The 19,282-nt window shown below is 45.9% G+C and overlaps 1 protein-coding gene across 1 annotated transcript in view; it reads right to left on the reverse strand.

The window, feature by feature from the left end:
• The window catches only part of LOC311106151 (neurobeachin-like), a gene marked incomplete at both ends in the record, with an annotated part of 290,049 nt that overhangs the window by 184,936 nt on the left and 85,831 nt on the right, over positions 1 to 19,282 (reverse strand). Inside the window, 13 exons of the mRNA XM_084148480.1 lie at positions 190 to 313; positions 406 to 487; positions 825 to 933; positions 1,138 to 1,230; positions 1,764 to 1,861; positions 2,173 to 2,235; positions 3,065 to 3,144; positions 7,347 to 7,515; positions 8,581 to 8,733; positions 11,713 to 11,821; positions 15,619 to 15,830; positions 16,152 to 16,349; positions 18,194 to 18,340. Of these exons, the coding sequence (XP_084004606.1) occupies positions 190 to 313; positions 406 to 487; positions 825 to 933; positions 1,138 to 1,230; positions 1,764 to 1,861; positions 2,173 to 2,235; positions 3,065 to 3,144; positions 7,347 to 7,515; positions 8,581 to 8,733; positions 11,713 to 11,821; positions 15,619 to 15,830; positions 16,152 to 16,349; positions 18,194 to 18,340 (1,637 nt within the window). The remainder of the gene's footprint in view (positions 1 to 189; positions 314 to 405; positions 488 to 824; positions 934 to 1,137; positions 1,231 to 1,763; positions 1,862 to 2,172; positions 2,236 to 3,064; positions 3,145 to 7,346; positions 7,516 to 8,580; positions 8,734 to 11,712; positions 11,822 to 15,618; positions 15,831 to 16,151; positions 16,350 to 18,193; positions 18,341 to 19,282) is intronic.

Here is a 19,282-nt window from a genome sequence, read left to right on the forward strand (position 1 = left end):
GTCAGTAGTTAGACAATAATAGATTGGTCATAATAGTCATCAGATGTACCATCAATATCGCTTGAATGATTTATGATTGACGCCTGAATATACTGACAACAGGATGCTAACTGTGCTGTCACTGCTGGGAAGAGTCATTACACAGCTGTAAATTAGAGAATGACTGTGTGTGTGTGTGCATGTCCTCACCGTCGGTTTTCCCGGCTGTTGCTGAACAGTTTGATCATGTCTGAGAGGAAGAGACGTCGAACTTCCATCAGCTCAACGCTAGGGGACGAGCTCTTCAACAGGGTCGCTACTACCTTAAGGATCACTGGAACACACACACGACTTTGCTAAGTCTGCACTTTAAATAAAGTTTGACTTGACTACAATAACATTCAGTAAGACAGCAGGCAGACTTACTGGGGTTCTGTATCTTGATTGTAGAGTCTGGTTCAGGGTGGGGTTTGTGGACGACCTGGGTACATAACTGCTCCGTCAGGATCTGATGGGAAGAACACAGACAATCAGGGAATAGGGTGTCATTTGGGATGCACTACGGTAGTCTCTGCTTCTAACAAGACAGTGGAGTGGATATCATGAGGTTATATGAGGTTATTAGCACGAGGTTATAACCATCCCTGACCCCACTGCCACAAGATCTGCAGGTCACGGATTGGCCTGTTCAGCCATCTCTGTTTCCATGGCCAGCCAGACCCACACCACAACCCGGAGCCATGACACCTGGAGGGAAATCATACTCGACTACGAGGGATCCCTGAAGAAGAAGTGTGTGTGTGTGTATGTGTGTAGTTATAGAGAAGTTACAGAGAAGAATGTACCTCGTACAGCGTGTTGTAGATGGTCACTGACACAGTATTAGTATGAAGCATCAGCCTCTCCCCCAGGAGAGTGAAGAGACTGTGTGTGTGCATGATCTCAACCTTCCTTCTGTGGACAGACACACACACACAGTACCCCTGTTAGAAGTCTCTGGATGACATTTCTACACTTCAGACAATACTTATTTTAAGAGAAGAAGAGGAGAGAAGAAGAGAAGAGGGGTGGAGAGAAGAAGAGAATGTCTTTCATAAATCCAGACCTCTCTTTGGGACAGTCTTACACTGAGGGAGGGAGGGAGGGATAATAACGTACTTGTGTCCCAGGTGTTTGAGGAAATATCCCAGGACTTTGAGGGACTGGACTCTGATGCTTTCAGTCTTAGAGGCCAGCAGCTTGTACATCACCCTGGAAGAGGACAGGATACATATGAATCACATTTAAACATGGCCCAGTTAATGATTGTGTCCCCTATGGGCTCTGGTCATAAGTAGTGCACTGTAAAGGGAATAGAGTGCTGGGATGCAGACAATGAAACCAGACTGAACTAGTCGGGTGTGCAGGGAAAGACCTCCCTGTCTGTGTTGAGAGTCTGTGTGTCGGTGTGACGACTAAATTTGTCTCCTGATCAAAACAGAGCCATTCCATTTCCTGCAGTGAAGATTCTGAGAACTCTGCAGGAGTCAGTGGCTGATATACATTTATATTTCATAGAACACACAGCGCATACAGTACGTTTGATCATCCATATCTAATATAAAACGAATATGTTAATATCATACAATTTCTTCTTACAGAATATGTGAATTATTCAACAGGTATCATGTAGATTCACAACACTAGCTCCAGTGTTAGAGATGTGATGTTATTACATGCATTTTGTGCATCAACAGCAAGAGCTGTGCCGTGTGTGTGTGTGTGTGTGTGTGTGTTTTGCGTACCGTATGCCGTTCCTCTGGTCGAAGGCTGGAATCATGGAGGCTGGGTGTTCTGACATCAAAGCCACTACCAGCTGAAGAACATCATGGATATTATCATCCTAGAGAGAGGGGTGAAGGGGCGGAGAGAGTGATGGGGGAGAGAGAGGGATGTTGAGGGGGGAGAGAGAGTGTGATGGGGGAGAGCGAGAGGGGGGTTGAGGGGGGAGAGAGAGAGAGACAGGAATGAGAGAGAGACAGAGAGAGAGAGAGAGAGAGAGAGAGAGGGGGGTGGGAGATGGGGAGGGAAAAAGAAAGAGAGACAGGGAGAGGGAGAGAGAGATTATAACACCATACAGTAGAGCATCATCAATGGACAGACCTCGCAACCCTTTACCGCTACAGCACAGGACCATGGGGACTTGAAACTCACCTCATGCATGGTTAGCAGGTAGTTCAGGATACTCTGCAGCTCATCCTCCTTCACTCCTCGGTCCTAAGAAATTACACACGTTTTCACACTGACTAAAGAAACAATGTATTCCTACTAGTATCAGAAACAGACTGACTCAAGAAAAGATGTATTCCTACTAGTAAGCGAAACAGATGGAAACTGCCTCAGGTTGCTTAATGATCACTGGCAGGTCTGTTAGATACTGTAGCTAACACCACAGTGTTTGTATGCCAGTATCCAGGAGATAGACTTAGGAACGGTGTTTCTATGCCAGTGCTGAGCTAGGCTGTTGATGGATAATCATTTTCATTTTGGAACTAGTTGACAACTGCTGGTTTGTGAGTTGACTATAATATTGTTCAGTGTTTGTTCCCCAGTCTACTGTTGTTCAGATACTTGATGTAAAGCTTAAACACTTCTGATGAGGAACCAGACTCTCTGCAGGAACAGATTGGAAGTTAATTGCTGTTTGAGCTGTGTGTGTGTGTGTGTGTGTGTGTGTGTGTGTGTGTGTGTGTGTGTGTGTGTGTGTGTGTGTGTGTGTGTGTGTAGCTGATGCTGTTCAGAATGGTAGATATTTTTTATTGGTAGCCAGTTTATTTTCCCTCCATTGTTAAAATTCTGCTTATTTCTGTAGTGGCCTCGGGCTGCAGGCCTAGGCTGCTGGGGGGTGGTAGTTGTGGCAGAAATGGAGCCTGCTGCCATGTTGTTGAAGCTAAGCAATTTATTTGAACACAACACCACGGACGGACCTGAACCTGCATGCTGATTGGACATTATGGTTCAAGAGCAATTACCCATGATGCCTTTCTCTGGTGGAGAAAATAAACAAACTGTTTTTGTTTTGGAGGTGCGTGTGTGTGTGCAGTACCTTGAGGATAAGTTGTTTGAGGAACAGCAACATGAAAGCCCTGAGAGAGATGATCTCCTGCTGGGTAGGCCTTGGACCATCTGAGGACAAATACAGACCGAGTCACTGGGATCAATACGCACGCACGCACACACACGTCTGAAGTTGACCATCGCTATCAGAAATCTACAGAGAGTAGTACAAGTCAACACGGTGCTGTTTGTATAACACTGCCCAAGCCAGATGACTGATCAGATATGAGATGACAGATAATAGTGAGTGTTGCAACCGAGGACAGACAATTTTTACGCGCTACGTGCTTCAGCACTCGGTGGCCCCGTACTGTGAGCTTGTGTGGCCTACCACTTCGCGGTAGCCTTTGTGGCTCCTAGACGTGTCCATTTCACAATAACAGCACTTAGTTGACCGGGGCAGCTCTAGCAGGGCAGAAATGTGAAGCACTAACTTGTTGGAAAGGTGGCATCCTATGCTGGTGCCACGTTGAAAGTCACGGAGCTCTTCAGTAAGGTTATTCTACTTCCAATGTTTGTCTATGGAGATTGCATGGCGGTGTGCTCGATTTTACACCTGTCAGCAACGGGTGTGGCTGAAATAGCCGAATCCACTCATTTGAAGGGGTGTCCACATACTTTTGTATACATAGTATACGTGGACAGGTTGCTGCCACAGAGAGATCAATAACACAGAGCTATAAATTTGCACACAAGAACGTGTCTCCCAGAGTGAGGATAGTCCTCTGCTGTCAGACACAATTTAACACAACATCTGACTGTCCTGTTTCCTCTCAGAAATCAATGGATCCTCTTCAACACAGGCTCCCTGAGCTCCTTGTGACACTGATTAATAGAAAGCCGTCTGAGAAAACAGTACAGGGACAGAACAGGTTGCTAGATAACAGCATCATTAAAAACACAGCTGCATCCATATGCTGAATCGAACATAATCACAACCAATTACATTAATGGACGGTTGATTCTCAGGCTCTCATTGGTTGGTTCAGTCCACCTGCCCTGAGGGTATTGGGCAAGAGGAAGATAAGGTTCACTTTATTGATAAATGATTTATATTTGTGTTATTAACGCAGAAATCCACTTTCTCCTCCTCGCTACAGTGAGTCAATGTGACTGGACTGGTAATTAATCCAAAGCAATCATGAGAGCATGCTTCATACACACATTTTATTATAGAGACTTAGGAAATTGAACTAATTTCACTTTCACCCTTGGCTTGGTTCAGATAAAGCAGGCAGTAATAGCTTTGGATAATATTTCACAGGGTTGATCAATACTCAATGTTTTCACTGTGAGGATACACAGGTTCTCAGCCCTGTGCAAGATGAGACAATATTGGATGCATCCAAAATGGCACCCTATTCCTTACAGTGCTCCATAGGGCTCTGGTCAAAAGTAGTGCACTATGTAGGGAATAGGGTGCCATTTGGAATGTAGACAATATTGTTACGGCTCTTATCCAAATGGATCAGTTCAATACACTGGGAGTGTGGAGACCTGAAATTAGAAATGTGACTTAAAAGGATGTGACTACATAAGAGGAGCAGGACCAACAGACTGTGTCTAACATAATAACTCAGAGAGAGAGAGAGAGAGAGAGAGAGAGAGAGAGAGAGAGAGAGAGAGAGAGAGAGAGAGAGAGAGAGAGAGAGAGAGAGAGAGAGAGAGAGAGATTCTGTGTGTGCGAGCGCATGTTAGGGATTGAGAGAAATTGAGCCTGCACTGCAGTCGCTGTGTGTGAGAGGTTGATGCATTGGTTTAATTTGATGGCTCTCTATTTACAGACGCCCAGAGAAACCAGCAGCAACATTTCCAGAGACAGCGTGTTGCTCCGTCCCAAATGGCACCCTATTCCCTACATAGTCCACTACTTTTGACATATCGGCCCTGGTCAAACATAGTACACTATATAGGGAATAGGGTGCCATTTGGGATGTAGCCAGAGTGTACCTGCAGCAGCAGCTTTGTTCCAACCACCATTTCTTTGTTCTTATAATTGAACACTTGATTACAGTATCTACTAGTTCTCTCCCTATCTCCCTTTCCCTCTCCCTTCCATTCCCTCTCTCCATATCTAGAGGCAACCTCCAGGTTCTGGTGAGGACACCGTCCTCAGTATTTTACCAACTATATCGTTCCTCTCTTCCATTTCTCCCACAGGGATTCTAGAACCATCAGCAAAACATAGTCTGCATCCCAAATGGCACCCTATTCCCTTTGTAGTGTACTACTTTTTAACAGGGCCCAGACTTACACTTCTATTAATTTAAAGAACACATTACCAGGAAGATTAACTAGAAACTAGTCTGGTTGTTACATAACAGACAGTTGTTTCACAAATAAGGATTATATTCTACACACAAATCACCCAACAGATGTCTCAGCAGACAGCAGACAAGGTTCATCACCGAGATCTTTCAAAGAGTTATCTCTACTAGGACGTAGTAGCTGTGTTTTCTGCTGTGTCTTGCTGAACGACCCTGACTGAAAAGAAACAACATAGCTACTAACTTCAACAAACAGAACATCCATACTAACTCCAACAAACAGAACATGCCTACTAACTCTAACAAACAGAACATGGCTACTAACTCCAACAAACAGAACATGACTACTAACTCCAACAAACAGAACATGACTACTAAGTCCAACAAACAGAACATGGCTACTAACTCCAACAAACAGAACATGACTACTAAGTCCAACAAACAGAACATGGCTACTAACTCCAACAAACAGAACATGGCTACTAACTCCAACAAACAGAACATGACTACTAACTCCAACAAACAGAACATGGCTACTAACTCCAACAAACAGAACATGACTACTAACTCCAACAAACAGAACATGACTACTAAGTCCAACAAACAGAACATGGCTACTAACTCCAACAAACAGAACATGACTACTAACTCCAACAAACAGAACATGACTACTAACTCCAACAAACAGAACATGGCTACTAAGTCCAACAAACAGAACATGACTACTAAGTCCAACAAACAGAACATGGCTACTAACTCCAACAAACAGAACATGGCTACTAACTCCAACCAACAGAACATGGCTACTAACTCCAACAAACAGAACATGACTACTAACTCCAACAAACAGAACATGGCTACTAACTCCAACAAACAGAACATGACTACTAAGTCCAACAAACAGAACATGGCTACTAACTCCAACAAACAGAACATGGCTACTAACTCCAACAAACAGAACATGGCTACTAACTCCAACAAACAGAACATGGCTACTAACTCCAACAAACAGAACATGGCTACTAACTCCAACCAACAGAACATGGCTACTAACTCCAACAAACAGAACATGGCTACTAACTCCAACAAACAGAACATGGCTACTAACTCCAACAAACAGAACATGCCTATTAACTCCAATAAGCAGAACATGGCAACTAGCTCCACCAAATATCTTATACACTAGTATTGTTTGTCTCACTGTTTTTGCAACACATATTAAAGCAAAACAGGCCATGATGTTAGTAAGAACACCCAAAACAAGCAATCTATAACACAATATCTGTTATTCATCAACATCAGTAAAAACAGAAAAACTAAACTGCCCAGAGTGTCCAAAGGAGTGCCCTTCCCCAGATCAGAGTAGAAACGCAGCAGAACGTTCCAGCTGTCTATATATAACTCTCCCTACCACAGACAAACACACTCAGTATCCTACTTCACATAGATCTGTACTGTAGCTCTGCTCAATATTTCATATAGAATTGGTCTGTAGCTCTAGCAACGTTCTCCAGCCTACTGCTGATTATTGGTCATGGTGTTTGCTGGGCTTCATGAGAAATCATTAACCATGTGAACTCTATCAATAGAGGCTAAGCTGCTGCATCAACTGTTCATTACACAGTTAATACACATCTACTTCCTCTGTGGAATAAACTCCACTCTATTCCTTACATAGGCACTACTTTTGCCCGGAGCCCTATAGGATGCCATTTAAGAGACAGACCTGGTTTATCAGCACTGTTCTATCCTGACCTGTAGGATATATACAGTACTGCTTCCAACCATATAGGCCTGTATCAGAACCTGGCCCTCTGAGACTTCTGAATAGTTTCAGAGAGAAAAGCTGAGTGAGGAAGATGACATGACAGTTCAGGGTGACTTTGAATTCCAACACAGCAGACAGCCGCCTCATGGCAGCCTGTTACTACACAGAGAGAAGATGCCTGTCATCTCTGGACCTGTGGTGTGTGAGTGGTGTGTGGTGTGTGTGTGTGTGTTTACCCAGTCCTTTAGGTGTAATGCCACTGCTGGCCTCAGGGTTGCAGGTCCAGTAGTAGTACTTCAGACTGTGCATCAGCTGCAGCACTGTCCCAATACGACGGATGGTGGTGTAGATGGTTGCCGTGCCGATAAACTCTGCAGACAGGTACATGTACAGAGAGAGCTGGACCTGAGGGGAGAGTACACGCACGCGCACGCACGCACACACACACACACACACACACACAAACTATTAACCTAATCCCAGTGATTCTACATAAATATAGCTGTCAGGTATAATCCTTTATAACCCACTCCAGGCTGCTTAAGGTATTATATTAAGGCTGTGAACTGGTTGTATTAAGTGAATGCCGTATTAAAGAGGTCCTAGCTGAGCTGAGCCCATCATCCTCCCTGCAGGTGTAGAACAGAGAGAGAGAGAGAGGCTGCTTTGGCTGACCCCACATTACACTCTATTAGAACACACTATAATAGTCTCCTCTCCTCACTCCCCTCTCATTTCCTCTCCACTCCTCTCTCTCCCCCTCTCAATCTCCGCTCTGATCTGTTCACTCATTAATACAGCCTCTGTAATTAGCAATAGACTGGATGATAATCTTACACACTCTCTACAGCTTTTATTCTAAAATCAAAAAGTGCTCTAACCCAGTTTGTTACCTCTGTTTGACCCTCTCTCTCTGTGCTCCATGTGAGAGGAGTGTGTGTGGGGGTCTGAGGTTGGCCTCCAGAGACTCTCTCTATCACAACTCCTGAGACATTTCCCCACAACTGTTCTGTATTTATTCATAAGAGCCACCAGCGGCGGCGCCAGTGAGGAGAAGGGATTCTCCACACAACCCAGCTCCTCTGATCCGCCTCAGCCACTTCTTCGCCTCAGCCACTTCTTTATGTATTTTCACTCTATAACATTTCAATACTTCTCAGTGTTGAGGAGCTGATTGTGACAGCAGGCAGTAAACCTCAGTCAGTGGTGAAGTCTTCAATACAGAGCAGAAAATATAAACTAATATCAGGACCCTAAAATAAGTTGTGTTACATAATGGATCATGGTATAGTAGTGAGTAATGCTCTAAACAGTCTTCAGTGAGTCAGAAATCAGGTGGGTTACCATGGAGCTACCTGGACCCAGTGGAACCAGATTGGGTGGGGCTCACCTTTATGGGGACGAGGTCTACCTTGGCGGGGGGTGTGGGGATGTACCTTACCTTGGCGGGGGTGTGGGCGCAGGGCTTACCTTGGCGGGGGTGTGTATCCAGATGGCTGCGTTGAACAGGATGTGGTCACAGAGCTGTTTGAGGAGTGGTGCTCCGTGGGTTAACCCATCCAGGTACTTAGCGAAGGACAGGAACTGCTCCAGGACCGCACGTGTGATGTGGACCCTGGAGGACTGGAGGCACAGGGACTGGTCAGACCACTGGATACTCAATCAATCAACCAGTCAATCAATCAATCAATAACATATAACTATAAGCCAACCATAGAGTTGGATAGAGGGTTCACTTGCCACAAAGCTCGTTTTAGCATGGGCAGTGCCATTGAGGAGTTTCACCATTTTGAAGTAGTCAACTGGGATGTACAGTGAGGGAAAAAAGTATTTGATCCCCTGCTGATTTTGTACGTTTGCCCACTGACAAAGACATGATCAGTCTATAATTTTAATGGTAGGTTTATTTGAACAGTGAGACAGAATAACAACAAAAAAATCCAGAAAAATGCATGTCAAAAATGTTATAAATTGATTTGCATTTTAATGAGGGAAATAAGTATTTGACCCCTCTGCAAAACATGACTTAGTACTTGGTGGCAAAACCCTTGTTGGCAATCACAGAGGTCAGACGTTTCTTGTAGTTGGCCACCAGGTTTGCACACATCTCAGGAGGGATTTTGTTCCACTCCTCTTTGCAGATCTTCTCCAAGTCATTAAGGTTTCGAGGCTGACGTTTGGCAACTCGAACCTTCAGCTCCCTCCACAGATTTTCTATGGGATTAAGGTCTGGAGACTGGCTAGGCCATTCCAGGACCTTAATGTGCTTCTTCTTGAGCCACTCCTTTGTTGCCTTGGCCGTGTGTTTTGGGTCATTGTCATGCTGGAATACCCATCCACGACCCATTTTCAATGCCCTGGCAGAGGGAAGGAGGTTCTCACCCAAGATTTGACGGTACATGGCCCCGTCCATCGTCCCTTTGATGCGGTGAAGTTGTCCTGTCCCCTTAGCAGAAAAACACCCCCAAAGCATAACGTTTCCACCTCCATGTTTGACGGTGGGGATGGTGTTCTTGGGGTCATAGGCAGCATTCCTCCTCCTCCAAACACGGCGAGTAGAGTTGATGCCAAAGAGCTCCATTTTGGTCTCATCTGACCACAACACTTTCACCCAGTTCTCCTCTGAATCATTCTGATGTTCATTGGCAAACTTCAGACGGCCCTGTATATGTGCTTTCTTGAGCAGGGGGACCTTGCGGGCGCTGCAGGATTTCAGTCCTTCACGGCGTAGTGTGTTACCAATTGTTTTCTTGGTGACAATGGTCCCAGCTGCCTTGAGATCATTGACAAGATCCTCCTGTGTAGTTCTGGGCTGATTCCTCACCGTTCTCATGATCATTGCAACTCCACGAGGTGAGATCTTGCATGGAGCCCCAGGCCAAGGGAGATTGACAGTTATTTTGTGTTTCTTCCATTTGCGAATAATCGCACCAACTGTTGTCACCTTCTCACCAAGCTGCTTGGCGATGGTCTTGTAGCCCATTCCAGCCTTGTGTAGGTCTACAATCATGTCCCTGACATCCTTGGAGAGCTCTTTGGTCTTGGCCATGGTGGAGAGTTTGGAATCTGATTGATTGTTTGCTTCTGTGGACAGGTGTCTTTTATACAGGTAACATGCTGAGATTAGGAGCACTCCCTTTAAGAGTGTGCTCTTAATCTTAGCTCGTTACCAGTATAAAAGACACCTGGGAGCCAGAAATCTTTCTGATTGAGAGGGGGTCAAATACTTATTTCCCTCATTAAAATGCAAATCAATTTATAACATTTTTTAAATGCGCTTTTCTGGATTTTTTAGTTGTTATTCTGTCTCTCACTGTTTAAATAAACCTACCATTACAATTATAGACTGATCATTTCTTTGTCAGTGGGCAAACGCACAAAATCAGCAGGGGATCAAATACTTTTTTCCCTCACTGTATAGACATTTCACCAAACAAGCAAAGCTTGAGAGCATTTGACTGAGCATCCAGACTCAGAGGAGTCCTGCTGTTATTATTGTTGTCTGTCTTCCTTTCACGTCTCCTGACCAGGTAGAGGTAGTCTCTCCTAATATTCTAGCTGTGGTATAAACAGATCTGAACCAGATGGCAGGATGGTGTGAGTGTGAGAGAGCTGGCAGCTGGAGGGAGGGGAGAGGAGAGAAAGCGAGAGAGACAGAGACCGAGAGAGAGGGATAAACTGTTTCCCCCGCCTGGCCCCTGTTACAACCACCTGTTCCTGGCCCTGAGCTCTGGGCTCTGCTGGACTCCGGTGGATAGATATCAGGATGCTACAGGACAGTCTGTCTGCGTCCAAAAAGGCAGCATATTCCTTAAAAAGTGAAGTGCACTACTTTTGACCATGGCCCATAGGGCTCTGGTCAAAAGAAGTGCACCATGTAGGGAATAGGATGCCATTTAGGACACACCTTGACAGCGGCTGGCTGGGGAAGCAGTGAGGCTACATACCCTTCAAAACAGAAAGTGGATTATTCTTCCAAATCTCTTCCTCACCTCTGTGCCTCTCTGCTATGTTATTTTATCTGTGGTTTGATCTTATCCATCTGAGGGCTACTGGGCTCCATGTTTCAAACAGCATTACAGAGTCTGTCTGACTGGCTGATGCCCTGTTGTGTCCCTGTCTGTTTCAGAACCATGGATCTATTTCTGGTCCTCCTCTGATATTCACTGACTGAGAGTGAGGAGTAAAGAGGTTTTTGAACTAAAGAAAATATTAAGCGATATTGGTTGAAAGGAGATATCTTTCTTTAAATAACTGCCATTAGCTGTTGCCAGGCACACCATAGAAAGTAAGAATGGGTAAACTGAAATTGCACTCTAGTCCCTATGTAGTGCACTACCTTTTGACCAGAGCCCTATTAGGCCAACCCAAACCCTGTAGCTTTGTTAAAACGTAGTGTACTATATGGGGAAAGCGTGCCATTTGAGGTAAAGACAATGTATGATGTATTGATTTAATTGATTTTGATTGAATCATTAAAAACCCATATACTGTAGCCACAACATCACAGCAAAGCAGTTAATACATAAAAAACTATGGAAGATGACAAAGAGTCCATGCCTTATCTCCAGTGTGCTATAGGGTTTAGGTTAGAGTTTCTACCTTCTCCAGCAGAAACCCGATTACAAGGAATCCTTTCCCTCCCAGCATCTGTTCCTGCATCGCCACCGAGCTCTTCAACAGGTCAACCAGGAACACCAGGAGGGTGGCACTGCAACACACATACACACAGGTTTAAGGACACGGACACACACATACATCAGGAGGTGTGCAGGAGTGCTCACATAAAAAGCTAAATGTGTCAAAATGCAGATAAACTGCTCCTCTACTGTTTAATACTACCATTACATCATACAGTATGGTGGTCCTAGGGCTGCCTGTTCCTCTGAGATCCTAACAGTCAGGTAGTAGAAAGGGAACATTTTATAAGGCAGCAGCAGAATTGGAGATAGGCAGAGAGACAGAGGGACAGACATCTTCATCTTCTGAGGAAGTCAGCAATCAGCTGGAGACTGTAGATCCTAACCCCCCCCCAGCTCCCAGCCTCATCTCCTAGCCCCAGCCTTCTCTCCTAGCCCCAGCCTTCTCTCCCAGCCCCAGTTCCCAGCCTCATCTCCTAGCCCCCGCCTTCTCTCCCAGCCCCAGCTCCCAGCCTCATCTCCTAGCCCCAGCCTTCTCTCCTAGCCCCTGCCTTCTCTCCTAGTCCCAGCCCCAGCTCCCAGCCTCATTTCCTAGCCCCAGCCTTCTCTCCTAGCCCCTGCCTTCTCTCCTAGTCCCAGCCCCAGCTCCCAGCCTCATTTCCTAGCCCCAGCCTTCTCTCCTAGCCACAGTCTTCTCTCCTACCCCATCTCCATCTCTTAGCCCCAGCCTTCTCTCCAAGACCCAGCCTTCTCTCCAAGCCCCAGCCTTCTCTCCAAGCCCCAGCCTTTTCTCCTAGCCCAAGCATCTCCTAGCCCCCACCTTCTCTCCTAGCACCAGACTCATCTCCTAGCCCCAGCCTTCTCTCCTAGCCCCAGCCTTCTCTCCTAGCCCCAGCCTTCTCTCCTAGCCCCAGCTCCCAGCCTCATCTCCTAGCCCCAGCCTTTTCTCCTAGCCCCAGCCTTCTCTCCTAGCGCCAGCCTCATCTCCTAGCCCCAGCCTCATCTCCTAGCCCCAGCCTTTTCTCCTAGCCCCAGCCTTCTCTCCTAGCGCCAGCCTCATCTCCTAGCCCCAGCCTTCTCTCCTAGCCCCAGCCTTCTCTCCCAGCCCCAGCTCCCAGCCTCATCTCCAAGCCCCAGCCTTCTCTCCTAGCCCCAGCCTTCTCTCCCAGCCCCAGCTCCCAGCCTCATCTCCTAGCACCAGCATTCTCTCCTAGTCCCAGCCTCATTTCCTAGCCCCAGCCTTCTCTCCTAGCCCCAGCCTTCTCTCCAAGCCCCAGACTTTTCTCCTAGCCCCAGCCTTTTCTCCAAGCCCCAGCCTTTTCTCCTAGCCCGAGCATCTCCTAGCCCCCGCCTTCTCTCCTAGCACCAGACTCATCTCCTAGCCCCAGCCTTCTCTCCTAGCCCCAGCCTTCTCTCCTAGCCCCAGCTCCCAGCCTCATCTCCTAGCCCCAGCCTTTTCTCCTGGCCCCAGCCTTCTCTCCTAGCGCCAGTCTCATCTCCTAGCCCCAGCCTTCTCTCCTAGCCCCAGCCTTCTCTCCTAGCCCCAGCCTTCTCTCCCAGCCCCAGCTCCCAGCCTCATCTCCTAGCCCCCGCCTTCTCAACTAGCCCCAGCCTTCTCTCCTAGCCCCAGACTTCTCTCCTAGCCCCAGCCTCTCCTAGCCCCAGCCTTCTCTCCTAGACCGAGCCTCATCTCCTAGCCCCAGCTTCATCTCCTAGCTCCAGCTCCGAAACCCATCTTCTAGCCCCAGCCCATTTCCTAGTCCTTTTATCAGGCTCTAATCCTAAAGACATGGTGTCTTCTGAGAAGAAGTGGAGGGGCTGTTTACTGCTGCATTGGGGTCAGTTACTGTCTTTGTAGTGGGTCTCTCAGTTAAAGCCTGTCCTGGCAGAGTGACCGTGTCTTTGCAGTATGACAGAGGCTCTCTATGGCACTCGCTAATCCGCTTTCCTCCCATCCTCCAGAGGGACTCTCTCCAGGCCCAGACACATCACAAGGACACTGTGATGAGATCACAGCTCTGCAGGACTAGAGCCAGTGTAGAGGGGAGAGATGATGACCTTAGACTCTGGATACAGACTGCGTCTGCGTCTGCAACTGGCTGGCGCCAGCACAGCGTGTGGTCAATCACGATTCATGGCATTATGTAGAGAAATAACCATGTTTTACCATTTCAAAGAGCGAGGTACATCCTTGCTCGCACCTCCAGCCGGGACATTCACACGAAGTACAGGAGACGGCGTTTGGTTTCCGCCGCCCTCAAGGCTGAAAGTGATTTAAACTGGACCTGACCTTGTGAATGTATTTTATTGTCATGTTTGGATTGTTTCAAGAGCTCAAAGAGCTGAACAGTTTGATATGTCTTGTTGTACAATATGTGTTCTGGTTGATGTCTTTTCAGAGAGACTGGTCAGAATTGTATGATGGGCTGATTGTTATCAGATGGATAGCTTCCTGGTGTCCTGTCGTTACATTGACATTTACGAGTTTGATAATTAGATTAGAATCCGGGTGTGATGTCCGTCCTTTTGTTTTCCCCCAGAAAAGTGCAAAAACATGTTAATTTAGGATGAGTTTCCATTTTTCCAAGGATACAAGGTTGGAGTCTCTTTTGGTTCATCGAGACCTTGTTTGCAAGCTCCATGTGTGTACAGACAGATTATACTTTTTATTTTAGAGGTTATTCTAAAAGACCCATGTAAAGACATAAGTCTTATTTGTGGTAGACATTTACTCTGTTTTATTCTATATCATGTACACTGTAATCGTTTTGAGTGTTAATTCATTTGTGACTAATACATCTGATTTGAGTAAATGCATTCCTTGTTTATAGAGTAACTGTTTAATTTAATTTACGTTCACAATTTAGTAGGATTATTGATCAATCCTAAATTGTAGAGTTAATTACACAACACATAGCATATGTTTGGGTCCCAACTTTGCATCCCTTCATTAAGACTAACTCAATTTATAGATGCTGAAACTTTGATCGTGAATAATTAGCTCATAGTTTCCGGAACATCATTAATTGCATAAGGGTTGCCTTAGACAGCTACGTAATTATAGTATTCCGTGTGGTGATACGAAGACTCGCTATCTTGCTATATCCTTCGGATACGCTTAACAGCATTTATATAAATTATTATGGCGTAAGATTGATAAATGTAGTTCAATATAATTATACATCATTTTCACCCAACTACATCAGACACACTATCTGTCCATAGATTCATCCCCCCGGAGTATCCTAATATACACAAATCCTCTCTCAGATACCTTCTGAACACACACATAATCTATTACACTGCAGTATCTGCTGAAGATGCTGAGGACCAACATGAGCCATCAGTTAGTTTAGAGGTAGACTCACTGGAACAGGCAGCAGAACCACTATAGTCACTCAGAGTTCACTAGCTGGCTTGGCTGGGCTGGTATGGGTTGGAACACTACACAGCAGGCTTAACCCAGGGCTGGGACTACACTACCCAGCAGGCTTAGCCCCTGGCTGCACCAGAGAGAGGGCCCTAGGCAGAGCAGAGCCTGGCTCAGAGCTGCTGTGTGTGCATCTCCCCAGTGTGGTCTCTGTCACTGAGCTAAATCAGGATTATGGCAGAGCTCTGATTGGAACAGGGCTCGGTGGGGGACTCTGACAAGGACAACACTGGACCTTCAGGACAAGGATCAGCAGGGAGGGGTAAATTCGAACGTTGATTCTCAACATTCTCATAGTAGAAGACTCAGACCTTCACTTGATGAAACTTCCTGTACTCACCAGATGGTAATCCTCAGATAGGGGAAAAGGAACAGGGGAAAGGGGACAGGAGAACGGGGACAGAGACAGGACAAAGGGACAGGGGGACAGATACTTACCAGACGGTAGTCTCCAGCTTGGTCTCATGGTTCTGGTAGTTTTGCTGGTCATTGGGTTGATGGTAGTCCAGCTGGGTCTCATGGTGCTGGTAGTTGTGTTGGTCGTTGGGTTGATGGTAGTCCAGCTGGGAGAAGAGAGGGAACAGCACCTGGATTCCTCCTATAGAGTGGATGGCACTGTGGATGGAGTGGGTCACTATGGCCTTCACATCCTACCAGGGAACAATACAGTGTTAGTTTACTGTAACTTCCTTATATGTGGATTAAAAGGACATGAGGCGAGACTAGCCTGTTTTATAAGGACATGGGGTGAGAATTACAGTTGCGGTCAAATATATTGGCACCCTTGCACGATTCACTATTTCCTCTAAAATAAGTTGAAATTCAAAAAGCTTTTGGGTAAAAATAGCCATTCAAACAGGTTTGAAAAGAGAAAACAGATCATTCTGCTCCATTGCACTCCACTGTAAAGTGCAAGGGTGCCAATATATTTGACGGCATCTGTACGTGTATTATAAGGACATGTAGTGAACCTGTAGCATAAGGGCGTGGGGTGAGTGGACAAAGATGGAGGCGTTCTCCTTGGGCGATGACTCCAGGCAGAGCTGGGCGTCGGTAGCCTTGGCGTTGTAGGTGAAGGAGATGGAGCTGGCCAGCTTCCCATCATACAGGACCTGCTTATGGTGCTCCGCCAGGTGGATGTCACTCTCCGACTTAAACTTAAATGTACTCTACAAAGAGGGGAGGAATAGAGAGATAGACAGAGATAGGGAGAGGGATAGAGGTAGAGAGAGGGAGAGAGACAGAGAGAGGGAGATAGGGAGAAAAGAAAGGGAGATAGGCAGAGAGGTAGAGAGATAGCGACAGACAGAGAGTGGGAGAAGAGAGAGAAGAGAGATGTGATAAGGTATGGTATCATGACAGCTCATTCCTCTACTAAACTCTCAGCAGCAGTAGCAGTAGAGTCATATTCATATATTAATGGAACATGTTGCTGATCGATAACAGAGTCACTCACAGTCTTAATGTAACTAATCCATTAAGGATGGCAGGTGAGAGAGGAGCTCAATTAATCAATCAACGCATCATCAATTGGAATGTTATTAATTAGGAAATCAGGAATGTCCTCTCAACAGAGGAGTGAATAATGAATGAACAGCCACAGACATAGAAGAGTGTTGAGAGGCGAGATACATCCCTCTTCTAGCTACAGACATGATGATTCAGATGGAGAGAGATGAGACCTACACTGAAATAGTTCAGAATTCTAGAGCTTCCCTGAAACCATTCAAAGTAATGGAGCTCAGTTGTTCTGCCTCCCTGAGAAAATCAACTATACTGTCTAGTCTACACCTCACTGTAAAGATACACCATAGGCGACTGTAGCACCATGCAGGGTCTATAAGCCTTCAACGTGCCTCTCCATCGTGGAGCCTCTCTCTCGTGAAAAGATGTAGATAGCTGAGATAACAAGCAGAGTAGACCTGGCTCAGTAGACCAGACACGCAATGGGACTATTATGATCCCAGGATCGCTAGTTATACCCTGTTAGACTGCCCTGTCTGTGGGTGTCTCCTATACCCTGTTAGACTGCCCTGTCTGTGGGTGTCTCCTATACCCTGTTAGACTGCCCTGTATGTGGGTGTCTCCTATACCATGTTAGACTGCCCTGTCTGTGGGTGTCTCCTATACCCTGTTAGACTGCCCTGTCTGTGGGTGTCTCCTATACCCTGTTAGACTGCCCTGTCTGTGGGTGTCTCCTATACCCTGTTAGACTGCCCTGTCTGTGGGTGTCTCCTATACCTTGTTAGACTGCCCTATATATGGGTGTCTCCTATACCCTGTTAGACTGCCCTGTCTGTGGGTGTCTCCTATACCCTGTTAGACTGCCCTGTCTGTGGGTGTCTCCTATACCTTGTTAGACTGCCCTGTCTGTGGGTGTCTCCTATACCCTGTTAGACTGCCCTGTCTGTGGGTGTCTCCTACACCTTGTTTGACTGCCCTGTCTGTGGGTGTCTCCTATACCCTGTTAGACTGCCCTGTCTGTGGGTGTCTCCTACACCTTGTTTGACTGCCCTGTCTGTGAGACTCTGCTAACTAACTGAGATTATAATGAGGCCTTTTCTAAACACCTCAATCACTAACCAACTATCATTATCACCATTAATATGAAAAACCATTCATTATAACCATTAAAATTACAAGGAAAACAAGGTGCTAGACTAAGGCCAGAGACTGGATGAGACAGGCTATGACTAACTATGGTTCCAAACTACACACTGGATCAACGACAACACAGCTTTCAGGTAGGCAGGGGTGTGCTTAACAGTCCAAATCATAGTTTCAGGGGCAGCCAGGGAACAGAACACAGTACATACAGTGTATAGTGTTAGGACACAGGATACATTCAAGCATAGCTCTTCGGATAGAGACACCAGGTAGCAGGGAACAGGGAACTGTAGCAAGCAGCATTGATTTCACAGATTGATAGGTGTAGGAGGCTGCGTGCATGTAGCATTAAAATTCATCCTATCCTAACCTATCAGTAACCTAATTCAGTCAGCCCATTGCGTACCTTATAGCTCGCTCCCAGCTGATGAATGGCAAATATCTGAGCTGGGTTGAGAGCCTCAGAGAACACATAGATGGCCCCCAGCTGACCACAGAACACCCTGTTAGCGTCAGCTGTCTCCGACGATCCCAGGAAGCACTTATCATAACTCTGTAGAGGGAGAGGAGAGGGTCAATAAACGGGCACACAGAGCAGGGGATTTATCATAGCTCTGTAGCGGGAGAGGACAGGGAGGATAGAGAGAGAGAGAGAGAGAGATGGGGGGGGGCACAGTACCAGTCAAAAGTTTGGACACACCTACTCATTCCTTTATTTTTACTATTTTCTACATTGTAGAATAATAGTGAAGACATCACAACTATGAAATAACACATATGGAATCATGTAGTAACCAAAAAAGCTTTAAACAAATCAAAATATATTTTATATTTGAGATTCTTCAAATAGCCACAGTTTGCCTTGATGACAGCTTTGCACACTCTTGGCATTCTCTCAACCAGCTTCATGAGGTAGTCACCTGGAATGCATTTCAATTAACAGGTGTGCCTTCTTAAAAGTTAATTTGTGGAATTTATTTCCTTCTTAATGCGTTTGAGCCAATCAGCTGTGTTGTGACAAGGTAGGGTTGGTATACAGAAGATAGCCCTATTTGGTAAAATACCATGTCCATATTATGGCAAGAACAGCTCAAATAAGAAAAAGAGAAACGACAGTCCATCATTACTTTAAGACATGAAGGTCAGTCAATACATAACATTTTAAGAACTTTGAAAGTTTCTTCAAGTGCAGTTGCAAAAACCATCAAGTGCTATGATGAAACTGGCTCTCATGAGGACCGCGGCAGGAATGGGAGACCCAGAGTTAACTCTGCTGCAGAGGATAAGTTCATTAGAGTTACCAGCCTCAGAAATTGCAGCCCAAATAAATGCTTCACAGAGTTCAAGTAACAGACACATCTCAACATCAACTGTTCAGAGGGGACTGTGTGAATCAGGCCTTCATGGTCAAATTGCTGCAAAGAAACCACTACTAAAGGACACCAATAAGAAGAAGAGATCTGCTTGGGCCAAGAAACACGAGCAATGGACATTA

The sequence above is a fragment of the Coregonus lavaretus genome (genome assembly GCF_964263955.1).
Source record: "Coregonus lavaretus genome assembly, chromosome: 30".
Classification (NCBI taxonomy): Eukaryota; Metazoa; Chordata; class Actinopteri; order Salmoniformes; family Salmonidae; genus Coregonus; species Coregonus lavaretus.